The sequence below is a fragment of the Erpetoichthys calabaricus genome, chromosome 10 (assembly GCF_900747795.2).
Source record: "Erpetoichthys calabaricus chromosome 10, fErpCal1.3, whole genome shotgun sequence".
Taxonomy (NCBI): Eukaryota; Metazoa; Chordata; class Cladistia; order Polypteriformes; family Polypteridae; genus Erpetoichthys; species Erpetoichthys calabaricus.
The window spans coordinates 64,227,489-64,243,562 of NC_041403.2; the positions used below are offsets into that span (position 1 = coordinate 64,227,489).

The following is a 16,074-nucleotide window of genomic DNA, read 5'->3' on the forward strand; positions in this document are numbered from 1 at the left end:
TCGCTGTTTGCGGCTCTTCCTTCATTTCTCCCTACTGCGTTCTTTTATCTCACGAATATGTTATTGCAATCCGCAACGGGAGCGTTTCAATAAACTTTATTTAAACTTACGTTTTACACCGTGCTTTGTTTCCCTTATGAAGATGCTTGTATGCTTCACTCGCTCGCTTCTTATTGTTTCGCTCCCTTCTCAATTGTTTAATTAATTTTTTGTTCTTCGCTGTTTGCGGCTCTTCCTTCATTTCTCCCTACTGAGTTCACAGTCTTTTCACGTGATTACATGGGAGGCGTGATGACGTGACACTCAACTCCGCCTCCCACGGCCATCGAGCTGCCGTCCATTACAGTATATTGTCAAAAAAGAGGTTCCAGTTATGACCATTACGCGTTGAATTTCGAAATGAAACCTGCCTAACTTTTGTAAGTAAGCTGTAAGGAATCAGCCTGCCAAATTTTAGCCTTCCACCTACACGGGAAGTTGGACAATTAGTGATGAGTGAGTCAGTCAGTCAGTCAGTCAGTGAGTCAGTGAGGGCTTTGCCTTTTATTAATTAGTATAGATTGGTTTCATTTGAAAACCACCTGACATCACTCCTTTTAAACCTTTTCTCTTAAAGTAGTTATGTGTCTTTCTAAAGGATTTTTTCAGTCTATGAAATATTAAGATATACTTTTTATGCCAATCAGGATATTGGAATACAGAATAATTAAAAATGTCAGTCATAGTCACACTTTCCACATCTGTGTAACAAATTTCATATATTATTTCAATACTTTGGGCATTAGAAATGTACATTTCTTTCTATTACCTCTAGGGGGGCTTCTTGCCCATAACCACAATTATTAATGATTAAATACATTCTTGAATTTGCTAAAATGAATTCCAGAATATTTAATTATTTTAAAATTGTCCCACTTTTTTACTTTTCATTGAAGAAAAACTTTTTAAATAACATTTCTTGAAATTAGTTATGGAACAGAATTCATGCAGTATCAACCTCTTTGTACAAATTTTGTTTCCATTATACATTGTTTCATTATATAGTATCTGTGCATAAGAATCAAAGGATTAGCTTAAATGTTTGAAGACATATTTACACACATGATCTTGCATTTTAATTCTTCATATTATACATGTTAAAGCATAATTTCTTATCAGATACACTGGGAATTTTTGTTACAGACAAAAATATAAATGTATCTTATTTTTATAAATAAACTTTTATAGATTTGGTAACAAAGAAGAATACATGGCTTTTATGAATGACTTCCTAGAACATGAGTGGGCTGGAATGAAGCGTTTTTTGATGGAAATTTCAAATCTTGATACAATATCCAACACACCTGGATTTGAAGGATATATTGATCTTGGAAGGGAACTCTCAGTGCTGCATTCTCTTTTATGGGAAGTGGTATCTCAACTTGATAAGGTATGTAGAATAGATCCGTTATTACTCATTTTGTTTCTAATCTCCACTAATGCATGACTGGCACAATCCAATTAGTCCCTAGTTTTAACTTCTTATCATTTCATACAGAAATAAAAGATCTGTCTAAGAAGCAAAAATGTGATCTTTTCTTCTAGGTACTAAGCTTTATATTTTTTATTTATTTTTTTGTATACATGGGTAAGAGCACCATCTGCTGTTGCTTTCTTGTAGGTTGAAATAATGCTGCATTTCCCAGTATCCATTAATTCAGTGATAAATATAGTGCAAGGTGTCTTTAATAAGTTAGACATCTTGCTTTCTTTGAGAATTTTTTATTATAATTTTGGCTGTTTAGTTTAATAATTCATTTTAAAATATAATATGGATGCCCAGTGAAAACATAAAAAGTTTTTTGCTGTCTTCAGAAAGCTTTTCAGTTAACTGAAGAAAACATACTTTTATTAAGTAGTACAGCAACATGTGTAAAGTAGGATAACGCTGTGATGGCCTCAGTCAAAAAACTGCAGGGTCACAAAATAAATTGACCTTTAACTACTTCACATCTTACCTGATCAGCTATTCCACTGAAGTTAAATGAATCCAAACTGTATTAAAATAACTGGAATTGAGAACATTTTTATGTGTTTATTTATTTTTTGTATTAACCTTTTCTGAATCTTAAGCATTTACTTAATGGAAACTAAAGAAGGAGTAACCTTTTAATTTTATATTTGTTTTTTTGTAAGATTTTTATTTAATTTTGTACTGTTATCGAGTATACCTTGAATGGGATAGCTATTTGAGTTATAGAAAACAGTCTGCAGAAATGTGTAAAATGTACATTTTATTGTGTAATATTACATCATCATTGAACTCAGTCATTACTGTCTGTCATTAGTGCTGTCTTACCACCTACCATCCCCATTCTCACCATTTCTAATTCTCCACCACACATCATATTCTTTTTGTGTTAAGCTTGTTTCATTGTTTCCCATGAAACAGCCTTTAACCTGAAATTAACCATTTTATTCAATTTATTTTCAGTTAAACCTAACACTTTGTTAGTAGTTTGCTTCTGCATGATGAGTTTTGATTTGGAATGGCAGTAGTTGTTTTAGAAGCATGATTTTTTTTTTTTTTATCCTAATTTCTTTTCCTTTGTTTTCCTTTACATACTTCTATTTTCACAATGTTCTGCTACCCCCCTTCCTTTCCCACGTTCCATACTGTGTCTCCATGATTATGTGGCCCTGCATCAATGCATTATGGCTCCTGCGCATGCCACCAACATCCACCACCATCTGTACCTTCCCATTTGAAAACCTCGGGATGTTGCTGCCATGGTAACTTGCAACACAGGGTGAAAATTCCTTTCTGCAGGCAACTGTGGCAAAACTTGGACCACTTCCTCGTATCCTGAGTGACATCACCAAGTCTCTTTCAAACCCAACGCCTATACAGCAGCAGTTGCGACGGTTTCAGGACCATAGTTCTTCTCAAAATATAAGTGGCAGCATCTCTTCTGGACTTCAGAGGATATTTGAAGACCCTGGAGATAGGTACAGTAGAGTTTTGTTTATCAAATTGTAAAAATAGTTGCATACAAACCACTGCTTGAGCATCAGTATCACAACAATATATGCAAAGTAAGCAACAAATCCTTAAGTACCTCTGTAAAGCACACCATGTTAGAGCTGAAGCAGTTAAAATAATGGTTGCAAGAAGTATTACTAAAAGGCACATGTGTAATGTTATAAAATGGTCACATTGCTTAAGAGACATGTTCTTGCTTAGATAATCTGTAAACAAACTTTTTGGGGCCTTTCATGATGTGACTAGGAATGTGCAGATCATTTTTCTTTGTTAAATGTATGGGCTTACCAGACTACAGTCTTTCTGATTAACCGATTGAATTTTCTTTAAAAGAACTGGCCACTTAAAACATGAAATTTCAAATTATTTTCTTACCTTGAGAAATATCTTTGGGAAAGAGGAGTTATGGATAATTATTTTTAAAATATATCGTAACATATCAAGTAGTTTAGGGGATGAAGATGCAGATTCACAACTAAAGTGACCTGGTTCTCAATCTATTAAGCACTCATGTAAGTGCAGTAACTTTCTTTGAATGTGTATAAATAATAGTTATCTTAGCAATGGTTTTGGATGAATGGTAAAAGTATGCATACTGAGGAAACAATTATATTCTTTAAAGTGCTGCATTAGTCAATCAAGCAGCTGATACTCCCCATATCTCTTGGGATCTAATGGTAATTTTATGAGGTGGATGTTTCCACATTTATAGTACTCTGTATAATTTGTCAGAACTCAGAAAACATGGCAAACATGCCTGTTACTAATCTATAATGAGTATATATGTTCTGTGTTTATAATACAAAAGTTGGTGTGATGAACAAATCACACTAATATCACGAGATGAACAAATGAGCTTAGCTTAATTAGTTCCAAGCATTGAAAGTGCTATATAAAATAAATATTGTTTGCTAAAATCTCTCTTTTTTCCTTCACTTTGTATCTTGCTTCCATTGCATTCAAAGACAGTTTTTATAGCGTCAGGACTATTTTGAAAAACATTCCTGTATGGACAAAACAGCATCACCAGATGCCACTTGTAATTTCATTTTTACCTGCTATCGCACTGCAGCCAAATAAAATGTGATTCCGAATATCACTTGTGCTGACTTTTTGTGATTAATTCTCCACCTGGAAACTGCGGTGTCCCTGAAGGGCAAGTGGCAAAAAATTTAAAGGTGTGATGCGCACATTCAACAAAATTAGATTTAGTGCCACGCAAAATTAGAGATGACGCATACTCAATCAGAGGAGTGAAGACAAGTATAAGTGTTACTAAAGGGTAAAAGTGTATGTACATGATGGTGTACATTAACAGGCGGATATCCATTTCTTTTTTTTTTTCCCCCATGCAAGAGGTTTTTTTTTTGTCTACAATGTGTGGTGCTTGATAGTTTTTTAAGATTCTACATAACATTTTATTGTAACAACAATCACTAAAGGAATTTATTTGTAATCTAACGTGACATTCCGTGGTGATTTTACATTCAGTCGGGTGTTGTATCATTGGAGAGGTATAGCAGCAAAAGAGACAAAAAAATCAACCGTCACGTTCAGGATTTATATGTTCTCCGAGTGTCCATATGTCTGACAGTTCTGAGTAATTGCACAGTGTTACTTGTTCAAGACAACCAGACATTCCTTTAAGTAGTGTAATCTAATGATCTAATATTTATCAGGCACTTATCTTTACGACTCTTTTTACAATTGTTGCTTTCAGTCCTGTAACTGAATGTATCCTAAATGATTTCTTTCAAAAAAGAGTAAATAAAATGTTATTAATAAAAAAAATGACTCCAAAGTAAACTGGAGTGATCCCCTTTTTTTAACTTTGCATTTTTCAAGGGTTGATTTTTTTTGTCTCTTGCTGCTATACCTCTCCAGTGATACAGCACTTGATCGAAATTAAACTCGCCATGGAGCATTATGTTACAAAATACAAATAAATTCCTTTAGTGATTGTTATTATAATAAAATGGTATATAGAATCTTAACAAACTGGGAAAAACTATCAAGTGGCCCACTGCAGGCAAAAAAAAAAAAAAAATAACGGGGAGCACCCCAGTTTAATTTGGGGTCTTTTTTTTTTATATAACTCTTGATGTCCGCCTGTTAATGTACATTTGTGTTTATACACCGGGAACTGTGTTAACCAACAACTTAATTGAAAAAAGAATGCTATGTTAACTTTCCCTCTCTCGGCACACCACTTAACCGAAAACTTCCCCAGTAGACTGACAGACAAACCTTGACACCAATCAGTGTTTTCCTTTAGTTTTGCCATGGTACCTACCCTTTCCATGCACTTTTACTTGTCGTCACCCCTCTGATTGTGAGTGCATCACCTCATTTGAATGCGCATGTTACCTTGTTTATAATTATGCTTGTCATTTTTTTTTTTTTTAATTGTGCAGCACCACATTTAATTCTGCACATCGCCTTGTTTGAATGTGTGCGTCACCCCTTTAAATTTTTTGTCACTTGACCTTTGGAGCCATTCATTCCATATGTTCTCAGAAATGTTTTGTAGAGGTTGATATAATTGATTCAAGGAATGAGACAGACATTTCAAAACAATGTCAATTGTCAAATTTGTTTTACAAGTTTATACTATCATTTAATGAAATTAATACCTCTTACATTGTTAGTGTTGTAATAAAGTGTACAGAATTGCATACTGTCGCGATATGCTAATTTTTGTAAATTTTACTTGGTCTAGTTTTTTCTTCAAAATTATCTTCAAATTAACCTTTTCCAACATTTTCTTAACATCTGGGAATCTTATGGAATTATTGTTTGCATTGTATATTTTGATTTAAATTTTTTTATTAATGTTACACTCGTATGTTTTGAATATCTCCTCAACACCATTTTCTTTTCTATTTGCTTACTTTTTGTTGTTCTTTTACCTTCATGCAACAGCTTGATAATGTGGGTATGGTCTTGCAGATCACTCATTGTGACAAGATGAATAAAAGAGTGGTGCTGCATGGTTATCCATGTTCAAGACTGGATTTCATTTTCAAAACAAACCAGTGTGTATCAGTGTTTCTTGTGTCTTTAGTCACAAGAATTTATGACAACGGCTTAGACTTTGAATTATGATTAGTGTTTTGGTTTTTAGTTAGATCCTACATTTTTTTTAGCTCTTGTCTGCATTTTGACCACGTCTGTTCATCTCCTGGTCCTTTAAACGTGTTTTGGTTCTATCTATCAGGTTACCATTCAGAACATAGAGGTTTATTTTTCTTAGCCAATGCACTGTGTAGAAATATTTAATCTTCTGTTATGGCAAACCCACTTGAGTTAAATTATCAAGACTTTTTATTTGTGAACAAAATATTGGAAAGAAAGAAACAAAGAACAAATGTTTCTCTTCCTAATTTAAAAAAAAAAATGATTTCAGAGATGTTAAAGATTGGGATAACTATTAATTTAATAAATAATAAACTTGGAGTTGCAATATGGCATACAACTTTGTGATGCATTTATGCTGATTTCTGTTTGAACAAATAACCTCAGGTCTTAATTAACAATGTAAGTTCACAGCATTTGTATATGTTATGTCCAGTTCCCGAATTGGCTGGCCGTTTCGTATTTTGGCCACGAGGCGTGGCCAAAGTCCGAATTACTAGAAATAACCAGTGTATATACTACTTTGGCCGGCCATTTCGTGAAGTGGCGAGAACTCTCTGGCCAAGATTCGATGTGCTGATGTAAGATTGTCTGCTCAAGGTGCGAAGATGCTTAAAAACTTTCAGATGCAGATTCAGAAATGAGTTTTCCATTCTGCATGAGAAACTGCTCACACTGGAATCCATAGGCACAGAAGAAAAAAATCATCACTAGGAAATGTCGTGTCTTCCGAATCACAGACAGGCAGCCAAGGCTACACTTGATGCAATTGCACTACTAAGTGCGCAACAGATCGCCATTCGTGCCTTTTTTCTTCCGACTTTGGCCGATCGCCCCACGCCATTTCGTAAACTGGCTTGCCAAATCCAGAAATCGAGGAAAAGATCGGACATTTACAGCAACATTGGCCATTTCCCGCTTTGGCCGATGATGGGAAGCTGAAAGTTGCTGAGTAAACATTGCAGAAGTCACACATGCCAGCTAATGTGTATATACTGGGACTTTTCCACAGTCGGTGCAATGAATGGTGTAGGTTATACATTTTTAAAATTGCATGAAAAAATTTTTGCTCACTCAGTTTTAAATGAAGGATGGAATCTTTAAATTGATTACATGATCGATGTATAGACTTAACTGTTAAAAATTGTGATTATAAATTGTTGGGCTAAATATCATGTTCTTCAGAGAAAAAGATTGTATTTTTCTAAAAAATATTTAGGGAAACAGTAAATCTGGTCTTATTAAACACTTAGAAAAATAATTTTGTAATTTTTCTAATCTGTAATAATATTTATTTATTCCTATAGTGATTTACATAAAGCAAAATCTCCAACTCAAGAACACTTGGATGGATTTATTCGAGCAAAGCATGCACTTTCAGGGCAGCAGTCCTCTACCCAGAGTATAAGCTACTCTGATAAGGAAGAACGGGAGAACCTACTGACAAATGGTCGGAGTGTTTCCCTCATGGATTTGCAGGAAGGTCACATGAACCAAACAGAAAGGCCTCCTATCCATGAAGTGTCTGCAAGGCTGGCTGGAAGTCAGCTTTCTGTCACAGGACATCCTCATTCATTAAACCAGCATCCACATACAACAAAGATGCAGAGAGAAACCCAGAACCTTCCACAAAGCGCACCACAGATCCGCCGTCCTCTTCACCCTGCAGTTAATCAACCTGGCAGCCTGCAGCCTCTTTCCTTCCAGAATCCAGTTTATCATCTTAACAATCCACCTCAACCAGTGTGTGGACCAGACTCCAGCTCAGAAAACCTAAGCACTGAGAGCTCACGCAGTCAAAGTAATAGTGAAGAATTTGTAGGAGCAGGGAAACTAAGTGGTCCTTCCAACAGCAGCATAGAGGATTTTAGCCGGCGTAGCACACAAAGCGAAGAGTGTGTAGCCCGGAGGCACACTATGCCAGATCGCCATGCTACTCCCCAGCCTGTTGCCCTTCCCAGGCAAAACAGTACAGGACAGGCCCAGATTGTAAGAGTAGAGCAACAGAGTAGGAGTGGTAGTGGAGGTGCTAGAACTTCAAGATCCATACCACACAGTACCTCTCTGCGAAGCACAAGTAGTGTGACAGGAATGACAGTGAACGTCGAAGCACCTTTGCAAAATGGAAACCGCTCTAGGCAGCAATCAACATCGTCTAGGGATAGCCCTGTGCCCAAATCACGAATGACGCATAAACAGCAGCAGCCTCAACAGGTGTGTTTTTTAGGCTTTTACTTTGGGAGTAATATCTTTCTTGTTTGAATCAGTGCTCTGTATAGTGGTTCATAGCAGCTGTACTAATGTCAGCTTACAGTATCTAACTGTACCCTAGACAGTAAAGATCACTATTTCATTTTTTCAGATTCACTTTTCAAGAAATTTATGTAAGAACGTTAAACAATAAGTATATCTTTTAAAAGAATTCTGCCTTATACAATTTCTCACTCCTAAATATTTTAAGCCATTGTTGTGTACTTTGTTGTGTTACCGATGTTGTTAGCAAAGAAGTGCCCTTATTTAGGATATTATAAAGTGTATAGGCACTGACAGAAATGATGAGCGAGTGAATGTGGAGAATTCACTGCACTCCTAATTCTGTTAATAAAATTATCTGCAGTTTTCTTTATAGTTTCTCAGAATAGGAGAATAGGATGAAAAAATGATAGTGATAGAATATGTCATGTCTGTTTTGTTTATTGATCCTTGTAAACTACAGGAATATTTGCTTATTTGTTACACACTATACAACACATTATATAATTACTTTGGCCTTTTACTAAAAATGCTGCGTAATGCACACACTTTAAGTGATATATTGTTTAGAAATGCACTCAAAACTATTTTTTTAGGTTCAGTCACCTGTTGAATCCATTACCATGTCTCCTGTGGAGAGGACAGCTGCATGGGTGCTTAACAATGGACAGTATGATGATGAGGAAGTTTCAGAACAGTGTGCTGATGAGAGCAAACATGCAGAAAAGGTAAGAATGTAGCAAACTGTTTTTTTTTTCCTTTAAGCACCTTGTAGAATAATATTTTCTTAATGGCTGTAATGTTGTAGAAGACTTTGCCGTGTGTGTGTGTGTGTTTTTAATGTTAATATATTTAAAACATAAATCTTTTAAAGTGCCTGTTTAACTCATGTTTTCCAGTTTATAAATTGACACTTTTGTTTGCCTTTGCCAGTATGAACAAGAGATTGCCAAGCTGAAAGATAAATTGCGTGTGTCAAACCGTCGCCTAGAAGAGTATGAGAGGCGGCTACTGGCCCAAGAACAACAGATGCAGAAACTACTAGTGGAGTATAAAGCAAGACTAGAGGACAGTGAAGAGAGACTGAGACGACAACAGGAGGAGAAAGACAGTCAGATGAAAAGCATTATCAGCAGGTACCAAAAAGCTGTCAAGTGTAGTTAGTCTGTTTGCACTTATTCTTAACATACAGATTTGCTTTATCCCCAGTGCTTTGTATTATCCATCCATCCATTTTCCAACCCGCTGAATCCGAACACAGGGTCACGGGGGTCTGCTGGAGCCAGTCCCAGCCAACACAGGGCACAAGGCAGGAAACAATCCTGGGCAGGGTGCCAACCCACCGCAGGACACACACAAACACACCCACACACCAAGCACACACTAGGGCCAATTTAGAATCGCCAATCCACCTAACCTGCATGTCTTTGGAATGTGGGAGGAAACCGGAGCGCCCGGAGGAAACCCACGCAGACACGGGGAGAACATGCAAACTCCACGCAGGGAGGACCCGGGAATTGAACCCAGGTCCCCAGATCTCCCAACTGCGAGGCAGCAGCGCTACCCACTGCGCCACCGTGCCGCCCGCTTTGTATTATTAAGATACATAACCCTTGGCTTGTACAGTACTAAGCTGGAAATAATTTTAAGCTGAGTTAAAATGCATAAATAAAAATTTTGGTATGTTGTCTAACTCTCATACTTGCTTGGCATAATTTGAGTAGCGGGGGTCCAGAGCCTATCCTAATGGCCATGGGCAAAAGGCAGGAAACTGCATTAAATAGGGCGCCAGTCCATTGCAGGCACACAAACACCCCCACACTCAGTCATGCCAATGTAAAATCATCAGTTAACATAAAATAATACTACTCGCTTTCACCATGCTGCTCAAAAGTTAAATTTTTTTTTTCTTCATTATAACACAGTGGATGGATGTAAAAATAGATATTTTATTGTAGATGTAGTATTATGAACAATCTCTTCATCCTTCCATTCATTTACAAATCTGCTTATTCACCTAAGTGGCAGAAGACGGGAACTACACCAAGATGGGGAGCAAGTCTTATCTCAGAGCACACCCACACATAGGCCATGATATGAACACAGGACTTTAGAACTGTGAGGTAGCAGCACAAACAACTATATCATTGTGCTGCACAGAGTTCAATGTATTATGTTTAAAGAAGTAAAATAGTAAAAACCTATATATATTCTAGTTTACATTATGAAAAGTAAATTACAACATCTCATTCAGCTTTTCCTTGCACTTAAGTCTACTCTGTGTATCTCTAATGCAGAGTAAAGATTAATTTGTTTTTTGTGTACAGCTTTGTTTTTCATTGTACAGCTACTTCTAAACCAAAGGTCGCGTTTTTCCGTATACCTTGAGACAGTAAACCTCACCTCCCCAATACTATAGATAGATAGATAGATAGATAGATAGATAGATAGATAGATAGATAGATAGATAGATAGATAGATAGATAGATAGATAGATAGATAGATAGATAGATAGATAGATAGATAGATATTTTATTAATCCTAAGGGGAAATTCACATACTCCAGCAGCAGTATATTGATAAAAAACAATATTAAATTAAAGAGTGATAAAAATGCAGGTATAACAGACAGTAACTTTGTATAATGTTAACGTTTACTCCCCCGAGTGGAATTGAAGAGTCGTATAGTGTGGGGGAGGAACGATCTCCTCAGTCTGTCAGTGGAGCAGGACAGTGACAGCAGTCTGTCGCTGAAGCTGCTCCTCTGTCTGGAGATGATACTGTTCAGTGGATGCAGTGGATTCTCCATGATTGACAGGAGCCTGCTCAGCGCCCATTGCTCTGCCACTGATGTCAAACTGTCCAGCTCCATGCCTACAACAGAGCCTGCCTTCCTCATCAGTTTGTCCAGGCGTGAGGCGTCCCTCTTCTTTATGCTGCCACCCCAGCACACCACTGCATAGAAGAGGGCGCTCACCACAACCGTCTGATAGAACATCTGCGGCATCTTATTGCAGATTTTGAAAGACGCAAGCCATCTAAGGAAGTATAGTCAGCTCTGTCCTCTCTTGCACAGAGCATCAGTATTGGCAGTCCAATCCAATTTATCATCCAGCAGCACTCCCAGGTATTTATAGGTCTGCACCCTCTGCACACAGTCACCTCTGATGATCACGGGGTCCAGGAGGGGCCTGGACCTCCTAAAATCCACCACCAGCTCCTTGGTTTTGCTGGTGTTCAGTTGTAGGTGGTTTGAGTCGCACCATTTAACAAAGTCCTTGATTAGGTTCCTGTACTCCTCCTCCTGCCCATTCCTGATGCAGCCCACGGTAGCAGTGTCGTCAGCGAACTTTTGCACGTGGCAGGACTCCTGAGTTGTATTGGAAGTCCGATGTATATATGCTGAACAGGACCGGAGAAAGTACAGTCCCCTGCGGCGCTCCTGTGTTGCTGACTACAATGTCAGACCTGCAGTTCCCGAGACGCACATACTGAGGTCTGTCTGTAAGATAGTCCACTATCCATGCCACCAGGTATGAATCTACTCCCATCTCTGTCAGCTTGTCCCTAAGGAGCAGAGGTTGGATGGTGTTGAGACGTCCAGAACCATAATTCTTACAGCACCACTGCCTCTGTCCAAGTGGGAGATGGATCGGTGTAGCATATAGATGATGGCATCCTCCGCTCCCACCTTCTCCTGGTATGCGAACTGCAGAGGGTGAAGGGCGTGGCGGACCTGTGGCCTCAGGTGGTGAAGCAGCAGCCGCTCCATGGTCTTCATCACATGTGACGTCAGGGCGACAGACCTGAAGTCATTCAGCTCACCAGGACGTGATACCTTTGGGACTGGGGTGATGCAATATGTTTTCCAAAGCCTCTGGACTCTCCCCTGTTCCAGGCTCAGGTTGAAGATGCGCTGTAGAGGACTCCCCAGCTGAAGCGCACAGGCCTTCAGCAGTCATGGCAATACTCCATCTGGACCCACTGCTTTGCTGGCACGAAGTTTCCTCAGCTCTCTGCTTACCTGGGCTGCTGTAATTGTGGGTGGGGGGAAACTCTCTGCTAATGCTGGTATCAGCAGAAGGATGGGTGGTGGGTGCAGTACTCCGAGGTGAGAGTGGGTTAGGGTGGTCAAACTTGTTAAAGAAGTTGTTCATCTGGTTTGCTCTCTCCACATCTCTCTCGATGGTGGCACCCTGCTTCGAGCTGCAGCCAATGATAATCTTCATCCCATCCCACACTTCCTTCATGCTGTTATTCTGCAACTTCTGCTCCAGCTTTCTCCTGTACTGCTCCTTCGCCGCCCTGAGCTGGACTCGGAGTTCCTTCTGCACGCGCTTGAGCTCCTGCTGATCACCGCCTTTAAAAGCCCTTTTCTTCTGGTTCAAAAGGCCCTTGATGTCACTTGTAATCCATGGCTTGTTGTTAGCATAGCAGCGTACTGTTCTTACTGGAACTACAATGAGGTCCTTGACCTGTTTTGTTGAAATGTTTGTCTTTTTAACCTAACCACCACACAGGATATGTTTGTTTAAACATCAAAGATTATTACATCAGACTTGTTTAGTGTGATTTACCAATAGTTATCACTTACTATACTAGTTGTAATTATTTCATGATAGTTAAATCAATGAATAATTCTATGTGGTTGTAGTGTGCGATTGTTTGCCCACACATTTGCTGTGGTGAGTGAAACTGTATTTGTTATTTTTGTACAAAACTGTATATCTAAGAGGATTACAGTGGTTACTAATATGGTATTTGTTTCAAGTGTGGATCAAAAGCACTCTAACGTATCAAATATATCTGTATAAAGAAATATTTTTGCAAAATGAAAAATTCTGTCTGATTTTTATGGAGATATTTTCGATTTTGTGAGATTCTGTTATTATTAAAATTAAAATCAGATTTTTGTTTTGTCTCTGTGTTGTATGCACATGTCCACCTTCTAGGGGCATGATTATACTGCATATAGCTAGTTTCTTGAGTAGGTTCTTGTGTTTAGTCTGAACTGCCTGAATGATTTAGGCAGTTTGTTACTTATTCATTTGAAATGTCTGATCTATGAAACTGGCAGTGAAGAAACAATCAGTCTTGTTCCTGGGCCTTGATGGTAATGTAAGGTCCCATCAACATTTTGCAGCCAAAAAAAAAAGGGTAGACACTGAGTCACTCCCAAAAACACTAACCATTGTAGAGAGTAAGAAAGTGTATTTCAAAAGAGACCAAGGATAAGTGAATTCTCTATGTTGTAATTATAACTGCAATTTGACACTTCTGATTGATTATCAGTAATTTAAACCTGTCCTTATCAAGTGTTGTTGGCTGCCTTTCAGGTGGTTTCACTATTTTACAAACATTCTTTTTGCCAGTCAGTGTCGATGCTAAATATATGGAATCTCCAAACACTTTTGGTCTGTGACATAATGAACTAAACAGAAGTACAACATTTTAAGTGTCAGTGGATTACCATTTTATTTAGCCTGCTCTTTATACTGTATGAAACACTTTCCTGTCTTGATGCAAAGATGACTAGGAATAGGACAATTAAAACAGTAATTTTTGTGATGGCATTATTTTTTTCCAGAAAAATATTAGAGTGGGGTATGTTATGAAGTCTGAAAGTGAATGCCATTTCATTAATAAGCAGTGAGCCTTAATGCTGAACAGCCTCCTTGACCTTGCCTTGTTAAAATATACTATGTAGCACAGTAAATAAAAGTAAAATATTTAGTGAAAACAAATAGTTTTTATGTTACGTAAATGTTGTCTTAGGTGCAAATGGTTGAGAAAACATTATGTAGTATTCACAGCATCAATAACGAGTAACATCAGTATTCATATAATAAAAATTGTAGGTATTTATCTTCCTGTCAGCAGTCAGAGATTATTTTTGCATGCTGGCTAAGAATTTTAACTCTTTCAAAATACAGTGACTTAATAAACTGTACTACTTGTGTATTATCTCACATTTACATTAAAGACATGCTATTTTGCAGTATAACTCCCACTGACAACTATTCAATTTCTTATTTCCTTGTTTTCATTTTTTTTTGGTTTCCCCCTGAGATCTCAATTGTGCATATGGATATTTATGCCCATCTGAGGTTTTATTTTGGTATTTGCAGCACTGTAAGAGAAAATTAAGTGTTGCTTGTAATGATTACATTGTTAAAGAAGATCTGTTTAAACAATCTGAATTTCTGTTTAAAAAAGCTTCATGATCATTGCCTTTCTCGAAGAATATTTGTTTTTTTCCTACCACTGGGTGGTAGCAGATAGGCATGCTAGTGTAGTTTTCTTTCATGAATATATAAGGAACTGCAAAAAATATTTGTCCACTTATTCTGTATATTTGATTATTTTGTTTAGTGGATTTTACTGTGTATCAGAGAAGTTTAATGTTTTCTTTAATGTGACTCACTCATAGTTTTTCCACCATGTACAGTTGTGTGTGTGTGTGTGTGTGTGTATATATATATATATATATATATATATATAATAATCAGTGCATCCGGAAAGTATTCACAGGGCATCACTTTTTCCACATTTTGTTATGTTACAGCCTTATTCCAAAATGGATTAAATTCATTTTTTTTCTCAGAATTCTACACACAACACCCCATAATAACAACTTGAAAAAAGGTTACTTGAGGTTTTTGCAAATTTATTAAAAATAAAAAAACTTGAGAAATCACATGTACATAAGTATTCACAGCCTTTGCTCAATACTTTGTCAGCCTCAAGTCTTTTTAAATATTATGCCACAAGCTTGGCACACCTATCTTTGGCCAGTTTCGCCCATTCCTCTTTGCAGCACCTCTCAAGCTCCATCAGATTGGATGGGAAGCATCGGTGCACAGTCATTTTAAGATCTATCCAGAGATGTTCAATCGGATTCAAGTCTGGGCTCTGGCTGGGCCACTCAAGGACATTCACAGAGTTGTCCTGAAGCCACTCCTTTGATATCTTGGCTGTGTGCTTAGGGTCGTTGTCCTGCTGAAAGATGAACCGTCGCCCCAGTCTGAGGTCAAGAGCGCACTGGAACAGGTTTTCATCCAGGATGTCTCTGTACATTGCTGCAGTCATCTTTCCTTTTATCCTGACTAGTCTCCCAGTCCCTACCGCTGAAAAACATCCCCACAGCATGATGCTGCCACCACCATGCTTCACTGTAGGGATGGTATTGGCCTGGTGATGAGTGGTGCCTGGTTTCCTCCAAATGTGACGCCTGGCATTCACACCAAAGAGTTCAATCTTTGTCTCATCAGACCAGAGAATTTTCTTACTCATGGTCTGAGAGTCCTTCAGGTGCCTTTTGGCAAACTCCAGGCAGGCTGCCATGTGCCTTTTACTAAGGAGTGGCTTCCGTCTGGCCACTCTACCATACAGGCCTGATTGGTGGACTGCTGCAGAGATGGTTGTCCTTCTGGAAGGTTCTCCTCTCTCCACAGAGGACCTCTGGAGCTCTGACAGAGTGACCATCGGGTTCTTGGTCACCTCCCTGACTAAGGCCCTTCTCCCCCGATCGCTCAGTTTAGATGGCCAGCCAGCTCTAGGAAGAGTCCTGGTGGTTTCAAACTTCTTCCACTTACGGATGATGGAGGCCACTGTGCTCATTGGGACCTTCAAAGCAGCAGACATTTTTCTGTAACCTTCCCCAG

At 38.2% G+C, this 16,074-nt stretch overlaps 1 protein-coding gene across 6 annotated transcripts in view; it reads left to right on the plus strand.

Annotated features, from left to right (window-relative positions):
- rasal2 (RAS protein activator like 2) overlaps positions 1-16,074 on the plus strand; it is a 260,725-nt gene that overhangs the window by 227,092 nt on the left and 17,559 nt on the right. For 4 of the 6 annotated variants that reach the window (XM_028811332.2, XM_051932425.1, XM_028811330.2 and 1 more), the window contains 5 exons: positions 1,228-1,429; positions 2,789-2,988; positions 7,465-8,371; positions 9,007-9,138; positions 9,344-9,546. In XM_028811332.2, coding sequence (XP_028667165.1) covers positions 1,228-1,429; positions 2,789-2,988; positions 7,465-8,371; positions 9,007-9,138; positions 9,344-9,546 — 1,644 coding nt within the window. The remainder of the gene's footprint in view (positions 1-1,227; positions 1,430-2,788; positions 2,989-7,464; positions 8,372-9,006; positions 9,139-9,343; positions 9,547-16,074) is intronic. The other 2 variants (XM_028811333.2, XM_028811331.2) reach the window with 1 other exon arrangement.